The sequence below is a fragment of the Meles meles genome, chromosome X (genome assembly GCF_922984935.1).
Source record: "Meles meles chromosome X, mMelMel3.1 paternal haplotype, whole genome shotgun sequence".
Lineage (NCBI taxonomy): Eukaryota > Metazoa > Chordata > Mammalia > Carnivora > Mustelidae > Meles > Meles meles.
In genome coordinates, this window is record NC_060087.1 from 114,110,700 (window position 1) to 114,135,669 (window position 24,970).

Here is a 24,970-nt window from a genome sequence, read left to right on the forward strand (position 1 = left end):
TCAGCAAGGCTTACATGTCACTGAGAATGTGCACACACTTACCATCTACCAATCCCTGGCTGAAAGCAAGCCAAGAGAAATTGGAGAGAAAAAGAAAATGGCAAGAAATACCTAAAAATCTTTTAGGTATGGGATTTGTAACAAATTGCTATCCTATGTACAATAAAATCCTCAGTAACTCAAATGAAAAAAAAAAAAAACTTGAGCAGGGTATTTTGGACTGACTGGGCACAGAACAACAAATATTTTGCTTAGAAAACATTGAGGTGTCTCATTGCCAGAGAATCTGAAACAATGGATATCAAGTTATGGCGGTTTTACCATAAAAGACATGAAGAAGCTTATCTGACTGTCTGGTCCAGGAGCCAACAGTCTTAGCATGTCGTGTTCCTGACCAGGTAGCTAACCGACTGGATGCACAAATGAATGGATGGATGGATGGATGGATGGATGGATGGATGGATGGATGAGTGGATGGATGGATGGATGGATGGATGGATGGATGGATGGATGGATAGATGGATGAGTGGGTGGATGGATGGATGAGTGGATGGATAGATGGATGGATGGATGAAATGGATGGATGAGTGGATGGATGGATGAATGGATGGATGGATGGATGGATGGACGGATGGTTGGATGGATGGATGCAAGTAAAGAACAGTACCTGTAGGCAGCCCTGTCTGTATGACTTGGCCCCTAAGACTGGTCAACCACCACTCTAAGCCCTTGGTTCCTCAAGCCTCACATTGTTTTGCCCCTGCCTCTGTTCCTACTTAATATAAAGACAAATCTAGCAACAGATGGGGTTGTTACTTTATCCTACATAGAAGGCTACAAGGATGAGCACCATCAGAAATGTATTTGAGAAACATCATACTGGTTATGGTGTGTATAGAGAATGGAGTGGAGGGGACTGAGTTGGGGAAATTAGATGAAAGCTATTGCCATAGTCCCCACAAAAAAAAAATGAGGAAGGTTTCACTAAAGTGGTGACAACAGGAAGAAAGATGAGTGTTCAGCGTTGGGACAGAAGGGATAGAGTCAACAAGGCTTGGTGATGGACTAGATTCTGGAGATGAGGCAGAGACCAGGGTCTAAATCCTTGCTACCAGAGGTGTAGAATACAGGCCAATAGCATCAGCATCACCTGGGAGCTTATTAAAAATGCAGAACCTTAGGCCCACCCAAAGCCTACTGAATTAGAATATGCATTTTAACAAGATCCTTAGGTGATTCGTGCACAGTCAAGTTTGAGAATGCTTTAGAGAACGTTCAGGTTCCTTGGAAAGCTGGCAATGGTACCTCCCGGTTAAAGACAAAACTGTGTTTAGCATTTGGAAGATTGGAGTCATGATGCTTGAAAATTATTTTGCTTATTCAGCAAACATGGACTGACTGCTATGGACAATGGCTCTGCGAAGACAGACATGAAACACAGTTCTTGGCCTTAGAGAATTCACATCAAGTGGAACAAAATTTTTAAATGGCAATTATATTATAGCATGATGAGTACCATGTTTGAGGTATTCCCAGGCTACAAGTTTGGGACACTATTCAAAAGATGGTTCAGCTTCCTACATTCATCCTGGGCTCAAGAGCTAGCCAGGACCCCACCTGGGCGGGCTCAGGTTGAATGGGGAGGACCTCCCTTCAAGTTACTCAGCCAGTGAGAAGTCCACATCATCCTTCCGCCAGGCATGTCAATTACATAGGGCCCTAGGGCTTCTTTCCTTCAAATCACATGCTTGGAGGTAGGAGGCAGGAGAATATTTTATGGAATGAATAATTTGGCTCGGAGGCTGATGAGCAATCATCTCCATCAGCTGTCTTACAGGTCAAATCTCTAAAAAGAGTAAAGTCAGAAAGCTGTAGACTTAAGCAGCAGCAGCAGCAGCAGCATTTTAACAATTAAACACTCCTTCAGAAACTCACTAAGTGGATTTGGAGAGTATCACTTTGCCTCAGATAAAAAGGATTTTCTTTCACCTGTTCTCACAAATTCTGATTGCCTTCATTTATCACACCCCTCCAAATTCAACTCCTTACCAACAAGTGAGAAAAAGCCATTCAAGCCACTGGGCCATGGACCTTATCTAAATCAGATGAACATTTCAATGCCTCCCTTTTATTGGCAGAGTAATTCTTTCCTCTTCACTTTAACACCATCTTTTCCATCTATTTACTGATGTCAATAACTCCTGGTATTTGGTCTACATATTTTGCTCCCCCACTGATTCATTTCTTGACAGTATACTGATACTTAAAAACTACAGACTACTTGAGAACAAGGTATTTCTCAATAGAACTCAAAGTGGTTTTAAGGCATGATCTATTAGTCCTGTATCTCTCTCTCTTTTTTTAAGATTTTTTTTTAAATATTTTATTTATTTATTTGACAGGCAGAGATCACAAGTAGGCAGAGAGGCTGGCAGAGAGAGAGAGGAAGGGAAGCAGGCTCCCTCCTGAGCAGAGAGAGAGCCCGATGCGGGGCTCGATCCCAGGACCCTGGGATCATGACCCGAGCCGAAGACAGAGGCTTTACCACTTAGCCACCCAGGTGCCCCTCTTTTTTTAAAGATTTTATTTTTCAGTAATCTCTGCACCTAGTGTGGGGCTCGAACTTACAACCCCGAGATCAAGAGTCACATGCTCTACTGACTGAGCCAACCAGGGGTCCCCCAGTCTTGCATCTTCATGAGTTCAGTGATCGTGTTCACTTCCACTTCGCCATTAAGGAGACTGAAGCAGAAAACACGTTAGGGGTTTTGTCCAGAGTCAATGTGCTGAGCTGGGAACGGAACCTGGGAACGTTTCCTCCAAGGTATAGTGCCATCCACTACAGGTCCTTCCACTATGTAAAAAAATTCATAGAGTGCTCAGATGTGCAATAGGGAAACAAATCTCTAGGCATCAGGAAATATCTGTAGTGCTCCCTAAAACTTTTGCAGTGCTTGCATTTCTGCAAAAAAAAAAAAAAAATGGTAATTTTCCCCTCCAGCATACAACACTAGTTTGAGTACCTGCAAAGACAACAAGACTTCTTACAGTAACTCTTCCCCTGTTAAAATTCATCACTGGGTAAAGCCTTGTTCTTCAGCTGTCCCACATCATCAGGGGCAAGCTAAAATACCTAAAATCCTTCAGATATGGCACATTGGCTCAACTTCATCTCTTCCCAATATATCCAGCTCAAGATATTTATGAGACATGATGAAAGCACTAATACATGCAAAAGTCAAACAATACCCAAGTTTGGGGACCATTAAAACATGTCGAGCTAAAGCAAAGAGCAACAACAGCTATAAAATTGTAGAAGTTGATACAATTTATGTTTTACATAAACATGTTTGAAGGAGTGGATGAATGAAGAGATACCCTTCAATGTGCTCCTATAAGATTGGGGGGCAATCTGGGCAGAATCAATCCTTGGTTAGACTGAGATTTCGAACACAGACATATGGACACCAATAATTTAACAATATTCTTTGCTATTAGGGGAAAATGGGTTAAAAGAGTTACTTTTAAGTCAAGCGACACATTCTGATATTAACAACACTCACTCCCCACGAGCCACACCTTTCAGTCACACATTGTTTCTTTGTTCTCCCTCCCAGATATTCCTGAAACCATTCATCTTTCCACGTGCCCCTAGCCCAGCCATCACCCCATCTGCCCTAGACTTCCACAGCCTTATAACTGGGTTCCCTGCCATGTTCTCAGCCCTCTTCTGTCCTCTGTCCACACAGGAGTCCAGGCAACGAGTTAAGACACAAATCAGATCACGTTGCTCCTCCATTTGACTCCCCGTGCTCTCTGATGGCTTTCAGGATAAAGTCCGTGCTCCGTGCCCTACAAGGCTTCCATGAGCGCTAGCTTCTCTAATTCCGAGGTCACCATTCTCATCCCGGCCCCTAAGTGCAAGCCCTACATGTTCTTGGAGCTGCGCTTTTAACTGTGCTGTGTCTTTGGGTTTTCCCCTGTGCCCTCCCTGGCTGTGGAGCCTTGGGGATGCAGCAGCCCGGATGTCACCTCCTCTCCATCCTCACGGCGACTTGTGCTCAGCTTAATCACAGTGCCAAACACCCTATTTGTCTACTGGTCACCCCGCACTAGTCTAAGCAGGCATCATCATCTCTGTCGTCCCAACACCTGACCCAGCGCCTGGCACACAGGAGGCATTCGCTACGTACAGAATGCACTAGTTAATGAGAAGGAGTCCAACCTAGTCAAAAGGGGCCGTGTTATCGGTCCTACATCTTAGTGCAAGACAGACAGTTTTTCGTTTCTCTTCCTGCTGAACTTGTGACAGCAGGCAGAAATGTCCAGATCCCACATCAACCCAACTCTTCCAAAACCAAACACTTCCATAGAGAAAGGAAAAGGAGAGATGGACACAACCAAAATAAGATAATGGTGGGCGCCTATTTAATTAAAAATATTTGGACTTCAAGAGTCTGATCCCTGGAAATAAAGAAAACGGAGTCACTACAACGCTCGATGTACACAGAAGTTGATTTGGTAATAGGGGATTACCGCACTCAAATTAGGTATGTGCAACCCACAGCCTCGATGCCTTCAATAGCCAACCCAGGTCGTTGGAGCAAACAGAAACAGGTGAACTGTGCCTACTTATAGTTCTGGACAGGTACACATTTCTCTCTATTCCTCTAAGTAATAACGTGTTATTTTAGATAACATAGATAGATAATAATAGTAGATAATAATAGATAATAGATATGCTATTTTAATGTATCCATAAAATGCACTAAAATAAGTGTTAGAAGGCACTGACAGGTAGACAGAAAGACATATCATGTACTCATGCACACATCAGTCAGGAGAAAGCATAAATGGCTATGTTCACTTTGGAGAAAATAGACCTTGGGACAAAGAAAATAACCCAAACTGAAGGGAGGACATTACATAATGATAAAAGAGTCAGTTGACCCAGAACACGTAGCAATCCCAAATCTGTCTGTAACAAACAACAGAGCTGCAAAATATAGAAAGCCAAAACTGATGGAAGTGAAAGGAGAAAACAGACAAATCTATAATTATGATTAGGGATTCTAACACCTCTCTCAACAACTGAAAGAAACATTATACAGAAAATCAACAAGGATATACAAAATCTCCATGATGCCTTCAACCACAAAGGCCTAATCAACATTGACCCAACAGCAGGACTTAATGAACTCCACCCAACAACAGTAGAATTCTTCCCAAGTGCACTTCTAAATTATTTATGGTTAAGGACGATAATGTACTGCCAGCTTTGTAAAATACAAATGTAAATTTTATAACAATAACAGCACAAAAAGAGAGAAGAAGGAAAAGATTGAGGGAAATATTTCTAGAAACATTTCTAACTATAATGTATTATAAATATCAAGTAGACTCTGAAAAGTTATAATGTACAGATTAAATCCTAGAGCATACACTAAAAAAAATTACAACAAATTACAGTGAAAAATCATTAAGGGAATTAAAATGTTATATTAGAAAACAGTCACCTAATACAGCAGAAAGCAGTAAAGGAGGAAAAGAGAAACAGCAAAAAAAAAAAAAAAAAAAAAGATATGACATATGCAGAATTTAAAATAAAATGACAGGGACACCTGAGTAGCTCAATCAGTTAAGTGTCTGCCTTTGGGTCAGGTCATGATCTCAGGATTCTGGGGATCAAGCCCCGCATCAAGCTCCCTGCTCAATGGAGAGCCTGCTCCTCCCTTTCCCTCTGTCTCCTGGCCCTCACTCTCTCTCTAGCTCAAATAAGTCAATAAAATCTTTTAAAAAAATAAATAAAAATAAAATGAGAGGCTTGGATTGAGCTATCAATAATATTAATGAACAAAACAATCCAATCAAAAGGCATAGACATGGGGGCCTGGCTGGCACAGCTGGTAGGGAATGCAATTCTTGATCTTGGGGTCGTGAGTTCGAGCCCCACGTAGGGTATTGAGATCACTTAAAAAAAAAACCATAGACCATCAGATGAATTAAAAAAAAAAAAACATCCAAAAATATGTTGTTCACAGGAAACATGCATTACATTCAAAGATAGAAATAATCTGAACAAAAAAGGAGAAAAAGACATATATTATAGAAACAGGAACCATAAGAAATATGGAATGACTATATTTATATTACAGAAAACCAACTTTAATAAATGTTACTAGAGATAAAGAAGAAATTTTTATAATGATAAAAGGAGCAACACATCAGGAGAACATAACAATCATAAATATACATGCAGTTAATAACAGAATCCAAAAACACATGAAGCAAAAACAGAATTAGAAAGAGAAATAGAAAATTCAATAATAATAGCTGGAGACTTCAATGCCCCAATTTCTTTTTTTTTTTTACTTTATTTATTTATTTGAGAGAGAGAGAGAGCATGAGAGGAGAGAGGTCAGTGGGAGAAGCAGACTCCCTGCCGAGCAGGGAGCTCGATGTGGGACTCGATCTCAGGACTCCAGGATCATGACCTGAGCCGAAGGCAGTCGCCCAACCAACTGAGCCACCGAGGCGCCCCAATGCCCCAATTTCAATAATGGCTAGAACAAGTAGAAAAACAGCAACAAGGACACAGAAGTCTTGAGCAATACAATAAACCAAGACTTAGCAGTCATCTATAGAACAGTCCACCACCAACAGAACATAGTTTTCTCAAATGTCCACAGAGCAATCTCAAGTACAGACCATATGGTGGGTCATAAAACTCTTCTTGGTATATTTTAAAAGACTGAATCGCATAGCGTATATTCTCTGACCACAGTGGAATGAAATTATAAATCATTTAAAGAGGATATCTGGGAAATTCATAAATATGTGGGAATCAAACAATGCGCTCTTAAATAAACAATTGTCCAAAGAAGAAAGCACAAGAGAAATTAGGAAACCTTTCAGATAGATTAAAATAAGATAAAACATACAAAACTTCTAGGATGCAACCAAAGCCGCTCTTAGAGAATATTTTATAGCTGTGAATGTAAAAAAAAGAGAGAGAGAGAGATTGAAAGGTCTCAATCAATAACTTAATTTTCCACCACAAGACACTGGAAAAGAAAAAGTATACTAAACCAAAAGCAAGCAGAAGAAAAATATTATAGATTGCAGTGGGAATTGAGAGTTGAAAAGAATGGAGAAAATCAATGAAGCCAAAAGTTGGTTCTTTGAAAAGATCAACAAAATTGACAAATCATAACCTAGATTGACCAAGAATAAATGAGTCAATTACTAAAATCAAGAATGAAAGAGAGGACATTAGAACCATCTTTTAAAACCATAATGAAGGGTGTCTGGCTGGTTCAGTCGGTGGAGGGTGTGACTCTTGATCTCAGGGTTGTAAAGTTCAAGCCCCATGTTGGATGTAGAGATTAGTTAAAAATAAAATCTTTTTTTAAATGACTATATAGATGAATAAAATATAATTAAGAATACAAAAAATAAATCCATAAACTGATGGTCAATTGATTTTCAACAAAAGAAACAAGGCAATTCAATAAAGAAAAAAGTCTTTTCAAATAATGATGTTGGGACAACAGATATCCACATGGAGAAGAATGAAGTTGGGTCCCCATCTTAAAATATGGATAAAAAAATAACTCAAAACAGTTCATGGATTTTACTTTAAGGGATAAAACTATAAAACTCTTAGACAAAATATTGGGGTAAATCTTTGAGGTCTCAGGTCAGGCAAAGCCTTCATAAGAGACAAAACAAAGAATAGTTAAATTGGATTTCATGAAAATTTAAAACTTTCATGCTTCAATGAACATGAAGATATGACTCACTGAGTGAGAGGAAAATACTTGCAATACACATATCTGATAGGAAACTTGAATCTAGACTCTATAAAGAACACCTAACTCAATACTATAGAGAGAAAAAAAAAACAAAATTAATAATGGCAAAGTATCTGAACAGACATTTCTCCAAAAAAGACATTCAAATGGGCAATACACACATGAAAAGATGCATAACATCATAACCTTTGAGGAATATGCAAATCAAAACCACAATAAGGTGCCATATCACACCCATAAGATGGCTAGGGAAGGGAAGAATGGACAGTGATCGCTAATGGGTGGAATTTACCAGCGGCAATGATCTCACAACTTTCTGAATATATTAAAAACCACTGGACTGTGTGCTTGAAAAGTGTGAATATTTTGGGTGCCTGGGTGGCTCAGTGGGTTAAACCTCTGCCTTGGCTCAGGTCATGATCTCAGGGTCCTGGGATCGAGACCCGCATCGGGCTCTCTGCTCAGCGGGGAGCCTGCTTCCTCCTCTCTCTCTCTCTGCCTGACTCTCTGCCTACGTATGATCTCTCTCTGTCAAATAAATTTTTTTTTAGAAGTGTGAATATTTTGATGCATGAACTGTATCTAAGTAAGAAAACAGCTTTAAAATGTATCAAAGACTTAAAGTTTAAAAAATTAAAACTATAAAATCTTTAGAAAAAACACAGGAGAAAATCTTCAATATCTAGGGCTAGGCAAACTTGACACCAAATCATGATCCATAAAAGGAAAAACTGACAGACTGGACCTCATCAAAATTAGAAATTTTGCTGTGCCTGGGCTCCTGGTGGCTCAGCCCGTTACTCAGCCAACTCTTGATTTCAGCTCAGGTCGTGATCTCAGGGTCATGAGATCAAGCCCCCTCCCCCACTGGGGTCCACACTGGGTGTGGAGCCTGCTTAAGATTCTCTCTCTCTCTCTCTCCCTCTCCCTTTGTTCCTCTCCTCCCTACTGATGTGTGCACTCTGTCTTTCAAAAAAAAAAGGAAATTTTGCTGTCTAATGCCACATGAAGAAGACGAAAGGCAGACAATGGACATAGAGAAAATATCTGCAAACAATGCATCTGACAAAAGACTAATATAAAGAATATATAAATAACACTCAAAACTCAATAGTTAAAGAAAAAAGAATCCCATCAGAAAACATGCAAATAGCGTGAACAGGCATTCCATCAAAGAGGATGCCCAGATATCTAGTCAGCCTGTGAAAGGATGCTGAACATCATCAGCCATCAGGGAAAGGTAAATTAAAACCACAATGAGCTATTACTACACACTTATCAGAATGGCTAAAATAAAAAGTAGTGAAAACACCAAATTCTGGCAAGGATAAGGAAAATTTGGATCACCCATGCAAGGCTGCTGGGAATGTGAAACCATATATATTCCTTCTGTAAAAAACAGTTTGGCAGTTTCTCATAAAACTAAACATATAATTATCAAAGGACCCGGCAATTGCATTCTTGAGCTTTTATCCTAGAGAAATGAACACGGATCATTCCACAAAAGCCTATACACGAACGTTTATAGCAGCTTTATTTGTGATAGCCAAAAATTAGAATCAGCCCAGATGTCCTTCAACAGGTGGGTGGTTAAACAAACTGGGCTTCATACTTGTCATGAAAGATTCTTCAGCAATAAAAAAAGAACGAACTGTTGACACAAGCAACAGCTTGGATGCATCTTGAGTGAATTACGCTGAATCATTAGAGGCACCCCAAACCAGCAGGCACCACTGCCTCCTTCTAGGGCCCTGAAGCCGATGTGGGTGCAACTGATTGTTCCCAAAGCTATACCTGGGAAGGGGAGGTCTAAATCATTAAGAGGCAACCTGCCATTTAATTATGGCAATAATTTATATTTTTCCCCCCAATAGTATGTCTCTTCCTCAGACCCAACTGGAGCTTCCAATGTTTCAGTTGGAACTTCTACCATTTCGTGAACATTTCTACCTGCTTGAAATTGTGGGAGAACATTCATCTTCTTCCTTCTAGACAGATTCAGAGACCAACAGCCAGATAATAGAGCTGTGCACACTGCAGACTTTGTGGCACTGAGATCTCGCCTTCTTAGCAAGCTCACTACATACAAAGAGCTCCTCTCTGTTAACCAGAAAGAGCTGCATCCCAGAGTCAGACCCCAGCAAACCAGAAGAGCTGGATTTTCGTGGTCCCTGGCCTGCCTGCTGCCGTCATGGAAACCTGACCTCTGCGACATTCTCTAGAGAAGATATTCCCGGCCAAAGTTCACAACCTGAGACCCCACACCCTGTCCCTAGATGCTGGAACCTATAAACTGCCTACAATGAATAGTGGTTACATCACCATGCTTGAAAAGCAAAACAAAAAATGGCATTCAACAGGGAGCATCACAGTCGTGCTCATTCTAATCCAAGCATATTTTTTAAAAGGGGAGAGACTGTCAAAGTAACTGCTCGTTTTCATGCATGCAAATCCCATATGCAACCTTTCACTTAGCTTTTAGCTGAACTCTGGAAAATCAGGAACCACTTTCCTACAGTAGGGATAGATGAGGGTGCCTGTGACACAGGACTCCCTCCCTGAGCTGAGCTGAGCTCATTTGGCTTCACTGAACAGTCTAGCTAAGTCACATACATACCTTTAGCCCCCGCACCCCCAGCCACCCCATGTCAAAAGTATACCCCCTCTCATACAGGAGAAACTGCTGCAAACCCAAGTGTGATTTCAATCTCATCCTAATGGATCTCGTGACATCCAGGTCTCTAAGGCCCTCGGTAATAATTTTTCAAGGCCATCTGGAATGAATAGAAATCTCACTCAAACCTGCATGTATGCAAATTTCTGCACTTTAAATGGATTCTGTCCTTAAGTGCATAAACCAAAAAGCATGGAAGTCAATTGGATTAGAAAAGCAAGGGTTTTTTTTTTAACCCCCCTCTAATTGGCATTAAGTCACCAAACATTGTCAAACACATATCACTTCCTTAATTACTTTGTGTGCACATGTGTATGTCTTTATAACTTCATAAACATATAAATGAGAGGGAGATATGCAGATTTAATGTACATCCATATGGTGATAAATACAAAAGCTGCCAGAAGATTGTAAAAAGCTATACGAACACTAAAATGGTATCTTTTTTATCTTTTGCTTTGCTTCCAAGTCACAAAGAACAAACTAAGAGTGGTAGATGCTAAGCATGGATCCTTTCCTAAAAGGAGAAATATGCACAGGCCATTTTGTTCAATAACACAAAATATTTTTTAAAAAATACCTTGCTTCAGGTCCATAGTCAACATCTTCAAGTAATTGTCTTTCATTAATCTTATGGTGTGTTTATGTGTAACATTGTTTCTATGTGTCCATTAAAATTTGTTTTGAAGTGACTTTTCCTAAATAGCCTACTACATACTGTTCGCCCCAGTATGTTTCATTTCAACATGGCTTTCATGAGTTGGAGATGACCTATTATGCTCCTACAAGATACTGTACCACCCTCAGCAAAACCAATCATGAAAATAATAATTAGTCCTGCCTCTAGTGTATCTAGTAAGTAGGCTCCATTTTCCAACCTTAGATATTGTCATGCCAGTTAATCTTCTACTTAGCAAAGTCTCAGCAGTGAGGTATCTGCAGAGATGGCCACCGTTCCAAGGTCACACTAGTCTCTGCTTATCGTGGGTGCCTTTTTCCCATGTTTCTGATGCCGCCAACCCAATTTCTTGGCCACCCACATTAATGTCTGCCAGGCTGGAAGGCCCACGCTAACTTACATATTCTCTTTTCCAAAGCCACCTCTTCCGAAAGAGAGAGAAGGGTGACTCCTCTCTTCATGATGAGCCCTGGGTATGAGAACAGGCTTCAGAATTCATCACTTGGTTTTGGAGAAAGTGTCTTTATTAGACTGGCTCCTCGTGTTTCAGGACTGTGTGAACTGATCTAGCCGAACTCATTCACACTAGCCTCCAAAGGCTGTGTGTACACAGACCAAATACAGGTAAAAAACAACAACAACAACAATGCTGGTTTATAGAAACAGGCTGCTGTAAGAGCAGTACAACTGACATTGCTAATGAACCAACTGCCAACATTCCAGAAAGACTAAGATGCTTTGGCCTCTTACAAATCTTAACGAGTGTGCACACCGTATTTTAAGACACATGGGGCATAAATTAAAATAAAGCTAAGGTACTCATTTTCCTTATCTGAAAAAAAATTTTTTTTCCTCTAACGTAATTCCTTTCTTTTTTAATTTCCTCTTAAACAGCATTCTTCTGTGTAAGTAAGTGTCGATTTTTCATTTGCATTTGCAATATCTTGGACATCTACTTTTTTTTAAATTGTTGGATATCTGAATCCTTATTTAAGAAGGGGCAAAAGAGAGCTGCAGAATTCACCCTTACAGAGTAATTTTTACTGAGCTTTTTAAAGGTTTTTTTTTAATTTATTTATTTGACAGAGAGAGAACACAAGTAGGCAGAGAGGCAAGCAGAGAGAAAGGAGGGGAAGCAGGCTCCCTGCTGAGCAGAGAGCCTGATGTGGGACTCGATCCCAGGACCCTGAGATCATGACCTGAGCCGAAGGCAGAGGCTTTCACCCACTGAGCCACCCAGGCGCCCCATTACTGAGCTTTTTAAAGATGCTTTTTAAAAAATCAGTTAACTGGTCTCCATTTTACTTAGCTCATATAGTAGACACGGCCAAAAACCAGGTACAGACTTTTGGAGATTTGTCTGCAAATTTAGTGAACATTAAAACATATCAAATAGGCCACATGGCCCAGCTGATTTTAGCTGCCAGCTCCAATATTGGCTGGCTGGGTAGTTTTGGGCCCAATTCTGTTATTTTCATCCTAATGGGTTTTTGTAAAACATCTACCTTACAGGATTGTTTTGAGGATTAAATGAGAAAAATCCATGCTCTGTCCCTGGCATAGGGCCTGGCTTAATAAGTACCCCAAAACCTTAATAGGTCTTCGGGGTAAGTCAGGCCAAGCTACCTGAGTCAAACCATCACTTTCCAGCATTTCTCTTGGCTAAAGTATTGGAGTTCTACACTCTTGCATGTGAATTAGGAAACCTGGTGTGGTTGAAGGACTGGCAATACTTCCAAGTATATCAGACTACTAATGTTGCTTCTCATGCACTCAGATAGAGCCTGATCCCTTGTTCCTGCCTGACTGGTTACAACATTCAGTGACTAAGCACTGCCTGGGCAGATAATATGGTCTGTAAGATATTTACTCACTGAAGTTTTTCCAGACTAACTTTACAGCTTAGTATATGGTCTATTTTTACAAGCGTTCCATATGTGCTTGAGAAGAAAGTACATTCTTCTAATTGGGTGCAGGTCCACTGCACTGAGCTTGTTAACCAAATCTTCTGCTTACCCATTTTTGTGTCTGTCTCATCTGTCAACTTCTGAAAGAGGTTAGCAGATTTTACAATGTCTCCTTATAGCCCTGTCAGTTTTTGCTTTATATATTTTAAAACAATGGTATTAGGTGCATATGAGTTTATAACTATCTGAAAAGTGGAACTTTTTCCATTATTCAGTGATCCTGTTGACCCCAGTAAAAGTTTTGCTTCAGTCTATTTGTCTGATATCAGTTTAACTACTTCATCTTCTTTCTAGTTAGTATATCCATCCCAGTCCTACCTGCATCCCTATGTGTTACCTTTGTCTCTTACACACAGCACAGAGGTCAATTTTGTATTCTCCTCCAGTATGATAATCTGTGTCATTCAACTGGTGAGTTTAGTCAAGTTCTATTTATTGTAACAACTGAGAAGCTGGCTGCCAAGATCTAAGGACCTTTTTAAAGTATCTCTGAGTTTCCTGGCTGTAACCTGTTCACCCTAGTCAATTTCTAAACACTCTTTTCTTGCAGTCGTTCTCCTGTGGGAAGTTAGCAAAAGTTCAATGATTTCCATCAGTGAACTGGAGCTGGTACTATACTGAAGACTTGTCTTTATTAGTACAGTTATGGGAGAAAGTCAATTAATGCAAGGAATGGTGCACACCGGTCTAATCCATTTGATGTAAATCAATGCATTACATATTTCAGTTGCTCTGTATTCCTTCAGAAAAGTGCATGGAAGTGATTCATCAGAACTAAACTCATCACAAGAAACAGACCAATTCTCTTAGGCTCACTAGGGCATCTCTGCTAGTAAAATATAAAAAGCAATCAAACTGAATAAGAAGTCCTTTTTGCAGACATTTACATTGGGGAAGAACATGATTCTTGACAATTCAGAGCAAACGAAGTGCAAATTATTATCTTATAATATATCCCAGAATTGAAGCTGAAATTGTGACTAAAAAAGAATCCACAGTTTAATCAGAAAAATATATTTATTGGTAATTCCCATGAGCTCCTATTTGATACATTTATATCATGGGATAACAAGTTCATAACTATTGCTAAGTTATAAATATGGAGTTTATGCAGAATTTGCATGTATTGAATTTTATTTTGAATTTGCAACTGTGCCTATATTTGAATATTTATAATATTCCAGAAAAAGCACAGTGGAATGTGCAAGACAGATTTATTTAGTGTAATGCTCTGAAATGTGTCAAAGTCTTCAACACTGTTCTTAGAGGCAAAATGGCAGAAATAACAAATGGGATGCAATAAGACCAACAGAATAATCTGTGAAGTCCAATACCAAGTAAAACTAGAACAACTCTTTTGCCAATAAATATTTCACTAAAGTTAGACAAATATTTCTGTAAGCTTACAATGGTATTGTATTAGAAGCTATAAACCATTAGTTGGATTCTTCATTATGCTCTAACGGAAAAAAGAACATTCCCACCCATACTTTTTTCTTTCTCCTAAACTCATTGACTAGAGATCTTGTTTGTCATGGAATGTCGATATTAGCTTTTCCACGGTAGAGTACGTTCCTTACACCATCAAAATAACGAGTACCAAGAATGGAAGTTTCGACAGAGTTTCAAGAGTCAGATTATTCACCTCACTGTATCTGGAAGCCCCTCAGATACCCAGAGCAGTTGAGGAATGAAGTGTTCTAAGCAACTTAATGCATAATTTATAAATTTAATTCATAACCCTATGAATTAATTTATAAGCATCATGTAATTCATAGTTAATGGGGAGCGATGCTGTCATGAAGGAAAACTGCTCTGGGAGGAGGTTGCCCCAGCTGAGTGCACTCCCTTTCTTTCCAGAATGAGGGCAACATGAGCACCAACTGACCTAAGCTCTCAGTTGTGGCTGTTTAGAAATGGCCCCAAGTCTTGACTCTTCTAGCCAGACTATTAGCTCTGGTGTCTGCTCAAAGTCCAGGCTGTCTTGGGGGGGGTTCTGGCCGAGCCGAGCAAGTCTTATTAAATTTCCTGTTCCACTGAACTTTTAAACAGAGAAGAAACAATAGCAATATACTCAAACATCTCCCATAATGTACGGGGGTAAGCATTCCATGGTTTCTTTGGCATAGGAGAACAGTCACTCATCAAAAAAACCAACAGCCGATTCCTGATTTGTCACATCCGCCTTTCAGTCTGAGAGTTGATTTAGCTGAGACTGCTTTCCTCGTTAAGAACTCCCCCAGATACTGGGGCGCATGGGTGGCTCTGTCAGTTATGCATCTGCCTTGGGCTCAGGTCACGATCTCTGGGTCCTGGGATGGAGCCCCACAGCTGGCTCCCTGCTCAGCAGGGAGTCTGCTTGTCCCTGCCCTTCCCTCTCTGCCTCTTTCCCTCTCTCCTCTCCCAGTGCTCGCTTGCTCTCTCTCTCTCTCTCTCTCTCTCTCTCTCTCAAATAAATAAATTAAATTTAAAAAGAAAAAGAACTCCTGGGTATCAAGAGGCTGATGAGATAGTCAGCCATGGTCTTCAGGAACCAAAAAGTTGACATGAGTATAATTATCACAGTCATGATAAAACATCATTTTAAAAAGTGTTAATGTTTACTTTGATTATAAAAGTAGTACATACTCATAAAAGAAATGCAAAACCTTCAGAGAAGCCAAATAAGAATCAGTCGGGGCGCCTGGGTGGCTCAGTTGGTTAAATGTCTGCCTTTGGCTCAGGTCTTGATCCTAGGGTCCTGAGATCGAGTCCCTCACCAGGCTCCTTGCTCATCGGGGAATCTGCTTCTCCCTCTCCCCCTGCCTGCTGCTCTCCCTGCTTGTGTGCTCACTCATGTGCTCTCTCTCTCCGTCAAACAAATGAATAAAATCTTTTTTAAAAAGAGTAAGAATAAATCACGAATTGATTTACTAATATCCTGGTATTTTCTTTCACTCCTTGTATTTTATGCTTAGATTTGGAGAGCTGGGAAGATTGTGTGTGTGTGTGTGTGTGTGTGTGTGTGTGTGTGTGTGTGTCTGCCTCTCCCCACTCCCTCTCTCTAACATAGCTGTAGTTATACTGGGTGCATAACTGTCTCTTTTCCCCTTAGCTTTAAATCACTAGCAATTTTCCATACTCTCTGAAAATATATTTAAATGATTTTCTAATAATCCTTCAAATGGATGTACTGAGATTCCTTGAACCATTCTTCTCCATGTGGATGTCCAGATTTTTCCAATTTCATGCACTTACAAAGAACTCCAGCTAGCCTCCCACTGTACCATTATATCACCCTGTACTGCCCCCACCCCGCAATGGCATTTCTCACAATTTTAAGTCGCTAATTGTTGGTTTCATGTCTATCTTTCGCATTCCATGAGGGCAGGAACACACAACAGGGCCCCCAGCACGTAACCCAGTGATAATGGACACTCAGTAAATATTTGTTGAATTAAAAAGTGAAAAAATAAATAAATGACTGAATAAAAAACATGTATAAGACTATGATTTTCAGTAAAATCCTGGAAAAGAAATTATGGGTCAAAGAAAGAAATATTTTTAATGTTCTCCATTTATGTTATCTAATTTATTTCCAGAAGAATTGTTCAAATTTACAAGGCCACTAAAATGTATGAGAATTATGGAATTGATGGTGGTGGTGATATATGTTGAGTTTTTTTTTTTTATTTTGTTTGCTTGTTCGTTTGTTTTTCAATCAGGGATAATTAGAGAGGCAAAAGGTTTTCCCACACTTAATGACTTAAAGTTGCATAACGTTGCTCCCCGTGGGACTAAACGGTTATTCCATGTCTGTAAATTAGTTGTGGGTCCCCTGTTGTAACTTGTCTGTTCCTATCCTTTGCTTTTCTAATCAATTTGTAGGAGTCCCTTATACAGAAAAGATGTCATCTTTTTGTCTGTTTTATTTGTTGTGCCTATTGTCATCAATTTGACAATATGCCGTTTCATTTTGGCTACTTTTTGACAGATGAACAGTTCTCGTTTTTATGCAGTCATAACTGTCTATCTTTTCCTCTCTTCAAACATCCTTCTCCTTGGCTGAGTCCCGCATGTGAATTGCAGCTATCATTTAAATAATAATGCTGATTGTGAAAGCAGAGTAACTGAGTTCAACAGACTCCCACTTGTACAACTAAATCCTAATCAGCCCCAGATGGATTTCCCTTCCCAGGATCCCTGGCCGCGACACATCCAGGCAACACAGACCAGTCACAACTCTTTAGCATAGTGCCCGCCCCGCCCAAACTAGATCCCCTTCTGGACCACTCTGATCTGATCACTGGTACCACCTCCACTCCAGACTAGAAATCGGGGAGGCACGTTCAACTGGACTCCAGTCCTCATTTCCTTTTGTATTTCTTACATGCCTTTCATCCAAGTGCTTCTCTGACCCACTGGGGTTCAATCTCATTGCCGTCCCAGGACCTTGACCACGAGGCCTCACCCCACCTTAACTCCCAACCATGACCTTCTCAGTTCTGGCCAGTCCTGTCTAGGTGAGGCCGCTGAACTGCACCATGCCAGGAGGATGCCATGCCCGCCCACAATGCCTCTTCTCTTCTAAATACAAACCACCTATTCCCAGACGTCTTCCTGAATACATCTCTCCTTTTTCTGGCCTGTTCCTCATTCCTTAGGAAGGAATAGGCCTGAGATGGCTTCTTGGTTAAATCTCCCATTCTACAGAGGGGGATGGACCTGGCCCAGATCACAAGCCCCATCCCGGCTCTGACCCACAGTTCTGCACTTTGCCCTCTAAACTTCACGGACTTGAGGATGAAGGTGGTGACTCTGCCTTTTCTGGCTTTCTACAGGCTCTAATCGCCCCCAACTGCTAGCACTGTGCAGAGCCCACGATTCTTCAGAGTTTGCCGATTAGACATAACTTTCACCTAAACAGATGGACTTTTCTCTCTGTTTCACTATATTCCTGCAAAGATGTGACATTCTAACGACATCCTTGATATTCAAATCCTTTCCAAACAAAATGCATCTCCTTTATTAAATGTCTAAAATACCAAATTACTTTGTTCTGCGGTAAGCTCTGAGAGAGCAAGAATGACGCGCCTTCCCTGGAAGATAAGGGGCAGTCTCACGAAATTTTGTTTCATGAATAACGACAGAAAAGATGACTAATCTTCAATGTCACTTCATACCACCGAACCTGACGACAAATATCTATAAAAGACAAGCTGACATTCTTCTTGCCGCGTAACACCACGGCTCTAAAATTACTATTGAGAAATGTTAATTCTGAGGAGCCTTTTACACGACCCAGAGAACCGAGAGGTGTTTTTTTTTAATTAATTTTATTTATTTATTTGAGAGCGTGAGAGAGCATGGGGGCACGGGGAGAGAGCACAGGGGTGGGGGGACAGAGGGAGAAGGACTCTGAGATCATGACTTGAGCCAAAGGCAGACCCTTAACCGGTTCACTGAGCCACCCAGGCGCCCACCTGAGAACTGAGCATTTTATTAGGATTCCAACATGTCTGCCATCCACGTGGCCATGCTAACGAATCCTGCTCAAGTTCCACAGATGTGACAGCGAGTGGCTCCCCGTCTCCTGAGAAACAGGTGGGAGAGTATAGCAGCTTCTCTCAAAGGCAGCTGAAGAAACGCAGGCTGGGCTGAGAAGCCACCCGTGTGAGAGCCCGGTGGCCCACAGGCGGGCCTGTCAGCCCGCCTCATCGCGGAAGCCCAGCTGGGAAGGAAGGGGAGCATAGGCACCTGAGCTGTGGGCAGAGGCACCGTGGGCTTTCCTGCGAAGGTGGAGCGCATTCAAAATAGCCTCCTTTTAAAAAGAAAGGGAAAGAGAAAGAAGCTTTTCTCCATTGAACAGCGTTTTAGTCCTTTCCTGTCAGTGAGAGCCTACTGGATTTCAGATGACAATTAATTACTCTTCCGTATGGCTGCTGGAAAATTCAGAGACACAGAAAGTCTAGGATGCAACAGGAATATCGTGCCCGGAGCCTCTGACCTGTAGAGCCACAGAACCTGGCCCATGTGTGTGCCAGCCAGCACAGTACCTGGCAAAGAGAAATGAGGCCCGCGCACGTTCACTGTGCCCAATTCAGAATTCCTCCCACAGACCGAGTGGTGCTCCAGAGTTGGCTACAAACAGAGGGAATTTGGCCTGAGAAAAGCCTGCAGAATTCGGGAGTTTTAACAGCTGGTAAGCAAGAATGTTTTGATACATTTTCAAAAAATGGTCTTAGAAGTTCTAGAATGAGCAGGACCCTTCTCTGACCCCAAACAACATATTGGCAGACAGATGCATGAAATGCAATTTCTAGTTTCTTTTGTTTTTTTTTAAGAAATACTCTCAATAAACAACTTGAACCTTTTGCCAGCCCAGCATTCTCTGTCTTTGTCCTCACCAGGCAATGCGCTCACAGTCATTTCTATTCAGCAGTTACGTATCACCCGAGCTCGCTGCCATCAGCAGAGGCAGGCAAGCATGGCCAAAGGAGCACTGGGAGCAGGATTCAGGGTCTTGGCTTGCAGCCACGATGGCCTAGATGGCTGTAAGTCAGAATGTGGCCCTTGTTGTCGCCGGGTACTCCTACTGTGGCTTATTTACCAGGCCCCCAAGTCTGCTCCCATCCTATGTGGCTTCATGGTGATTTCCAACCTGGCAGCCAGAGGCCCTTCTGCCACCCCAGCCATGAGACCCCATGCCCCGCCCCCCCCACCGCCGCCCCGGGGAGCAGAGAGCCTCAGGGAGCTGGAAATCCCTTCTCCCCAGGGGTGTGGCAACCCCTGTCTGATCCTGTGTCCAAACCCACATGGGTAGCGTTACTGAAACTGGGGACAGTGTGGACGGTACCACTATCAGTCCGCGTTTATCCAGGGCTCCCTCTGTGAGCATTACTAACATGAACTGCTGCTCTGCGCTTGGGGCCAGGACCCCCTTCACCGCGGTGCAGTCAACGGACCAGAAAGAACTGGAGTGAGATTCCTGCAGGGCCCCTCCAGAGCTCGACGACCTTGAGAAAGACTGGCGGGCAGCCCCTTTGGCCTTCACTCTCATCTGATAAGTGGGATACTTTTGCCCACTCCACCCTCTCCCCAAAGATATTGCAAGTTTATGGCGAAATACCAGAGATAAGGGGATGTGAAAGCTCATCAGACACTGGAACGCACGCTCCATGTATTCAAGGCCTGGACAGGCTCTGGTCCAAGGTCACACAGCTGGTTCATGGACGGCCTGGCGCCGAGGCCCAGGTGTCAGGACTCTCAGGCCAAACAGGCAGAGCCCGCTGTTCCCCTCAGTTCAGTGGAGCACAGAGACCACCAGCTGGCCCGGAAGGCCGCTCCACACCGGAACTCCGCATGGCTAACTCTCATCTCCTGGGGTGGGCTCCTCACCCCCCATGCGGCCCTGCTGCCCCCGTGTCTCAATTTTCACCACACACACTCACACACACGCACATTCTAACTCACACACACTTCACGCATACCTTCCCTCTTCTAGATTATCAGAACTCACTGAACTTGTCCTGAAGGCAGAAAGGTATCAATGCCCTGGAAAATTCTGGAACCCTCAAGCTACCACTATTCTTCAAGATGAAGATTTCTGGAGGTGGGTGGAACTTAATGAAATAAAAAGATGCCCTTCGGGTGACAATGTGTTTCTCTAGCAAATTTTATTTCATTTGTGCAAATGGTGTAAGATCCGGTAACTCCGACTCTTTAAAAAGTGCTTCTTCCTTGATTAGACTAGATGGCACTGTAGTATCACCCTTTTCCGACCAAGTAAAATCTCATTTCATGTCAGATCATGTTGCTTCGATTTGGGACCATCCAAGAGGGTGAACCGTCCCCTTGAGGATCCTGGTTATCTTATGGAAAATTTCTGAGGGAATCTGCCAGAGGATAGGGGCCACCAAATACATAATCGGGACTCCATTTATAAGGTGTGTCTAGAGACTGCGTCACACCCGGACCTACATGTCCAGAAGGATTTTCAAAAGCACACGTGTCCTGTGGAGCTCAACACCTACAAGACCCAACAGCAAATGGGGATTATTTTCAATGCTGCCAAATTGTTTAGGATCTTCTTAAACCCCAGTATCTTATGGTGACAATGACCTACACAATTCTCACAATGGACTGAGGTGACCCTTCCTGGAGCCAAGGTTCTCTTAGGATGAAGAGAAAAAGAAAATCCCTTAGGGCTGTAAAGGCAGTGAATGTTCAACAGATTCTGCCAGAATCCCAGCATTCAAGAAAGGCCACCATAAAGTGAGGGAAAGGAGCGGGAGCATGGATGACCAAGAGAGTCAGAGGACTCCATTTGCCTCCCTCTAGAAGAAAGAAACTGCAAAGGCTTTTGTATTCCAGGAATCCCTGCCCCCCTCGCAAGGCACCTCCTTGTCCAAGGCACAGAGGGGAGAAGCTAGCATTGAGGGGTAGGAGTTAGGAGCCCGTCCAGATAGGCAGCTGCTGTAAACAGCAGCCTGAAGGGCCCCTATGGTCGCCTGATAGAGAGGCAGAGAGCACAGCCCTGTCCTTGCCTGCCTAAAGACCCTTCCAGAGGCTCCAGGTAAATCAGACTCATCCAGTCCCTTCCCTGGACTCCCTGCCCCAGCCCTTATTTGTTTCAGGGACAGTGGCATATTGGGAATCCTGGCTGGAGCAACTCCAGCCCATCAGGCCCTTCTCCCCCTCCCCCTTTTATGGCACTCCATGACCTCCAGCAACGGGGCATTGCGGCTGCATGAAGGAAAATGCTCTAGCTTCAAAAGCAACTGACTACAGCCTCTTCATAAATCACCATTTTCCGCATCAGCCCCGGGTTCTCGGCGCGGGGGCTGCCGGGCCCCCACGCTGGGGCTCAGGATTTGTACATCTGAAGGTTTCTCAAGAGCGAACCCCACACAGGGTCGGGGCACCGTCCCAGTCCGCCCTTCTGAACGCACGGTGCCCTGCGCACTCGCAAAGAGTGCGGCCGGTGGTGGGGAGCGTTAAGCTGGGTCCCATCAGCTCTCTCTGGGTGTCCCCAAACAGCGGCAGAAGGACACCCACTCGTCCAGGGAGAGCAGAGGCAGAGGACAGGAAGGAGGAGAGTGGCAAAAGTCAAGCAAAGAGAGAAAAATCTGAAAGGGTAAAAGAGAGCGAGAAGCAAGTTGCGAAGAGAAGGAGAAGGCAAGAGCGAGCCGCCAGGGACCGACAGGTAACTGGAGCAAGAGAAAGAGAGAAAGGCGGATAGAGGAAGTAAGAAAAGGAGGTGGGAGGAGAATGCGGGAGCGGGAAAAGGAAGAGAGGGCAGAAAGGAGGCTTTGGAACCGGGGTGCAGAGAAAGAGAGAAGACAGGAGGGACTCAGGGACTTCACACACAGAGACCGGTTCTTTCCGGCGCTCCAGTGCGGAGTCCGCGTGCGGTACCCTGTCCCGGCGGCGGCCGTGGCGGGGGGCGCTCGATCGGGGCCTCCCAGCCACTCCCCCCGCACGCTCTCCCGGCCACCAAGCAGGCCAACCAGCCGACAGACAGACTAGCCGTCCCGGGCCGCAGCGGACAGGCTTCCTGCGGCTGCCCCGGCGCCGTGAGCGTGCGCGCCAAGGAGTCTGGCGCCCGCCCAGTGCCGGCGCACCCGCAGGGCCCAGAGGTGCGCACTGGGGCACCGCCAGCGACCAGGCGCGCCTCCCCGCCCTCCGCCCGCCCGGGCACAGGTCCGCTCCCGCACTCCAGGGCCCCGCTCGGCTGCGGGCGCGGCGCACTCACCTGGACGGTCTCAGTCTGGCGTCGCGCTTGCCGTCCACCACAGAGGGCACGCAGCTGGTGAGCTCGGTCCAGTCGGCGTGCAGCCCGCAGCTCCAGCCCGTGGAGAACCTGGAGAAGAGCCAGGTCTCCCGCTTACCCGGCCGGTGGCAAGTGCATTTCTTCTGACCCACGCGGCACTCGCACGGCTGCTCCAGCTGGATATTGCGCACCAGGTGGCGGCCGAAAGTGGTGCCTCCGGTCTTCTGAATGTGCAGGAACACGATCAGGTCATCGCCCTTGATGTCGAAGTCTACCTTGCGCAGGAGGTCGCCGCGGCTGAAATTGTAACGGGGCACGAACCTGGCGGAGTTCTCATCCTCCGAGCGGTACGGGTCCGGCATCGGGGAGCTGAATGCCTGCAGGCGGAGGAGCTGGCATTCTGTGCCGGGGCACACGTACTGGAGGACGATCACGGCAAATAGGAAGAGCATCACCAAAGCCAGCAGCAGCTTGTTGGATTTCTCATCCATATTCCCGACGCTGGGGGAAACCCAAGATCGTTACGTCAAGCCCGCAGCTCAGCCCGCGTCCGCCGTGCGCCCGCACCGCCTCCTCTCCCCAGCGCCGCCGTTGCGCCCCCTTTCCCCCCTTTCCTCCACACCGAGTACTCTACCGCGGCGGCGGCGGCAGCGGCGGCAGCGGCGGCGGCGGCGCCCTTCCCCGCTTCCTTCCTTCCCGGCAGGCTAAGCGCTGTGGCTCCTGCCGCACACCCCCCTCCCCCCGATTCCTTCCCGCCGGCCGCCTGCCCTCTCCCATCGCCGGAGCTAGCCGGAGCCGCGTCGCGGGAGTCTAGTCCCCACGGGACGCCGCCTGGCCGGGTCGCCCCACTCCCCAACTCACACCCCCGGTCCGAGACCCCGCGCGTCCCGCTCCACTCTCCGTGGTTCCCAGCCCCATCCCGCTTCACCCACCGGACTCTCGCCGGCGCTTGTGCCCAGTCCCCTGGGCGCGCAAGCCGCCGCCTCCCCGCCTGCCCGACTAGCGGGCTCCCTCCCCGTGCGCCCCGAAGGCCCGCTCTTGCCCGCACCTCGCTGCCCACCTTGGAAGCCACCTCGAGCGAGCTCCGAGCCGGGCGTTCGGAGCTCCCCCGGGGCGGACGAGTCCTCCGGCAGCCCGACTAGCGAGCGGAGACGCTGCGCTGCCGGTGCCCGCGGAACAGCGTGGAGGGAGCCGCAGCGTGGCCGAAGGCGCGCCGCGCCCCTCCGGAGCCCCCGAGCCTGGCCGCCGCCGGCCAGCGGGAACTTTGCGCCCTTCCCTTCCCCTCGCCGCTGCCTTCCCTCCCCGCATGGTTCCTGCGCGCCCCGGCCCGGGAGCGCGAGTCCCTCTTTCGCCTAAAACGTACCTGGCTAGGGGGCCGAAAATCTTGGAGAAGATCGCACCGAGCACGTGCTTCAGCGAGTGGCCCAGGGCGGCCAGGCCCCGAGTGAGCAGGGCCCGGCAGAGGGAGCCCAGGTCCCAGCGTCTCCTGAGGTCATGCATCCGCCTGCGGCGGCCTCGGGACAGCAGCGCGAAGAGAGGGGTGCGCGCGGCTCCCGCCAGGGAGGAAGACGCCTTTAGGGGCTCGTCCAGGAACGGCTGGGAGTTGAAGCCGCGAGACACACCCCTAGGAGGGCCCGCGCGGACTGAGGCGGCGACTGATCCGGGCCGGCTCGCTGCCAATTCGGCCTCTACTCTGGAATGCCGGCGGGGACAGGTGGTGCGGGCGGGCGCTCCTCGCTCCCGTTGCAGCGGCTGCCCGAGCGCCCGGGCTGCACACGCAGGCAGTGCCATTCCCCCCTTCAGGCAACTCAGGGTACTAAGGATAGGCAGCGAGCTTGAATTTATATAATAATGCCTCACGCCTAAGAGCTCGAGCCACTTCACAAACAGAGGACCTGGGTTTTCTCCTGTCTTGGGGAACGGAGGTCACTCTAGTGAGAGCATCACTCCACTTTGGCTGGTAATTTCAACCTCCCCTAGAATAGCAAAGGCGCAAATTGGACCTTTTCCCTCTCTCTTTGCCAATTACCATTCTCCAGCGGAAGCGGGGGCATTTTCTGAAAAGGTAAGTCAGCATGAAGGAAA

General features: G+C 45.2%; 1 protein-coding gene across 2 annotated transcripts in view; it reads right to left on the reverse strand.

The window, feature by feature from the left end:
• HS6ST2 (heparan sulfate 6-O-sulfotransferase 2) overlaps positions 1-24,676 on the reverse strand; it is a 281,651-nt gene extending 256,975 nt beyond the window's left edge. For both annotated transcript variants that reach the window (XM_045996489.1, XM_045996488.1), the window contains exons 1-2: positions 24,249-24,676; positions 22,868-23,386 (exon numbers count right to left, since the gene is read on the reverse strand). In XM_045996489.1, coding sequence (XP_045852445.1) covers positions 22,868-23,386; positions 24,249-24,676 — 947 coding nt within the window. The remainder of the gene's footprint in view (positions 1-22,867; positions 23,387-24,248) is intronic.
• Positions 24,677-24,970: the final 294 nt, after the last annotated feature.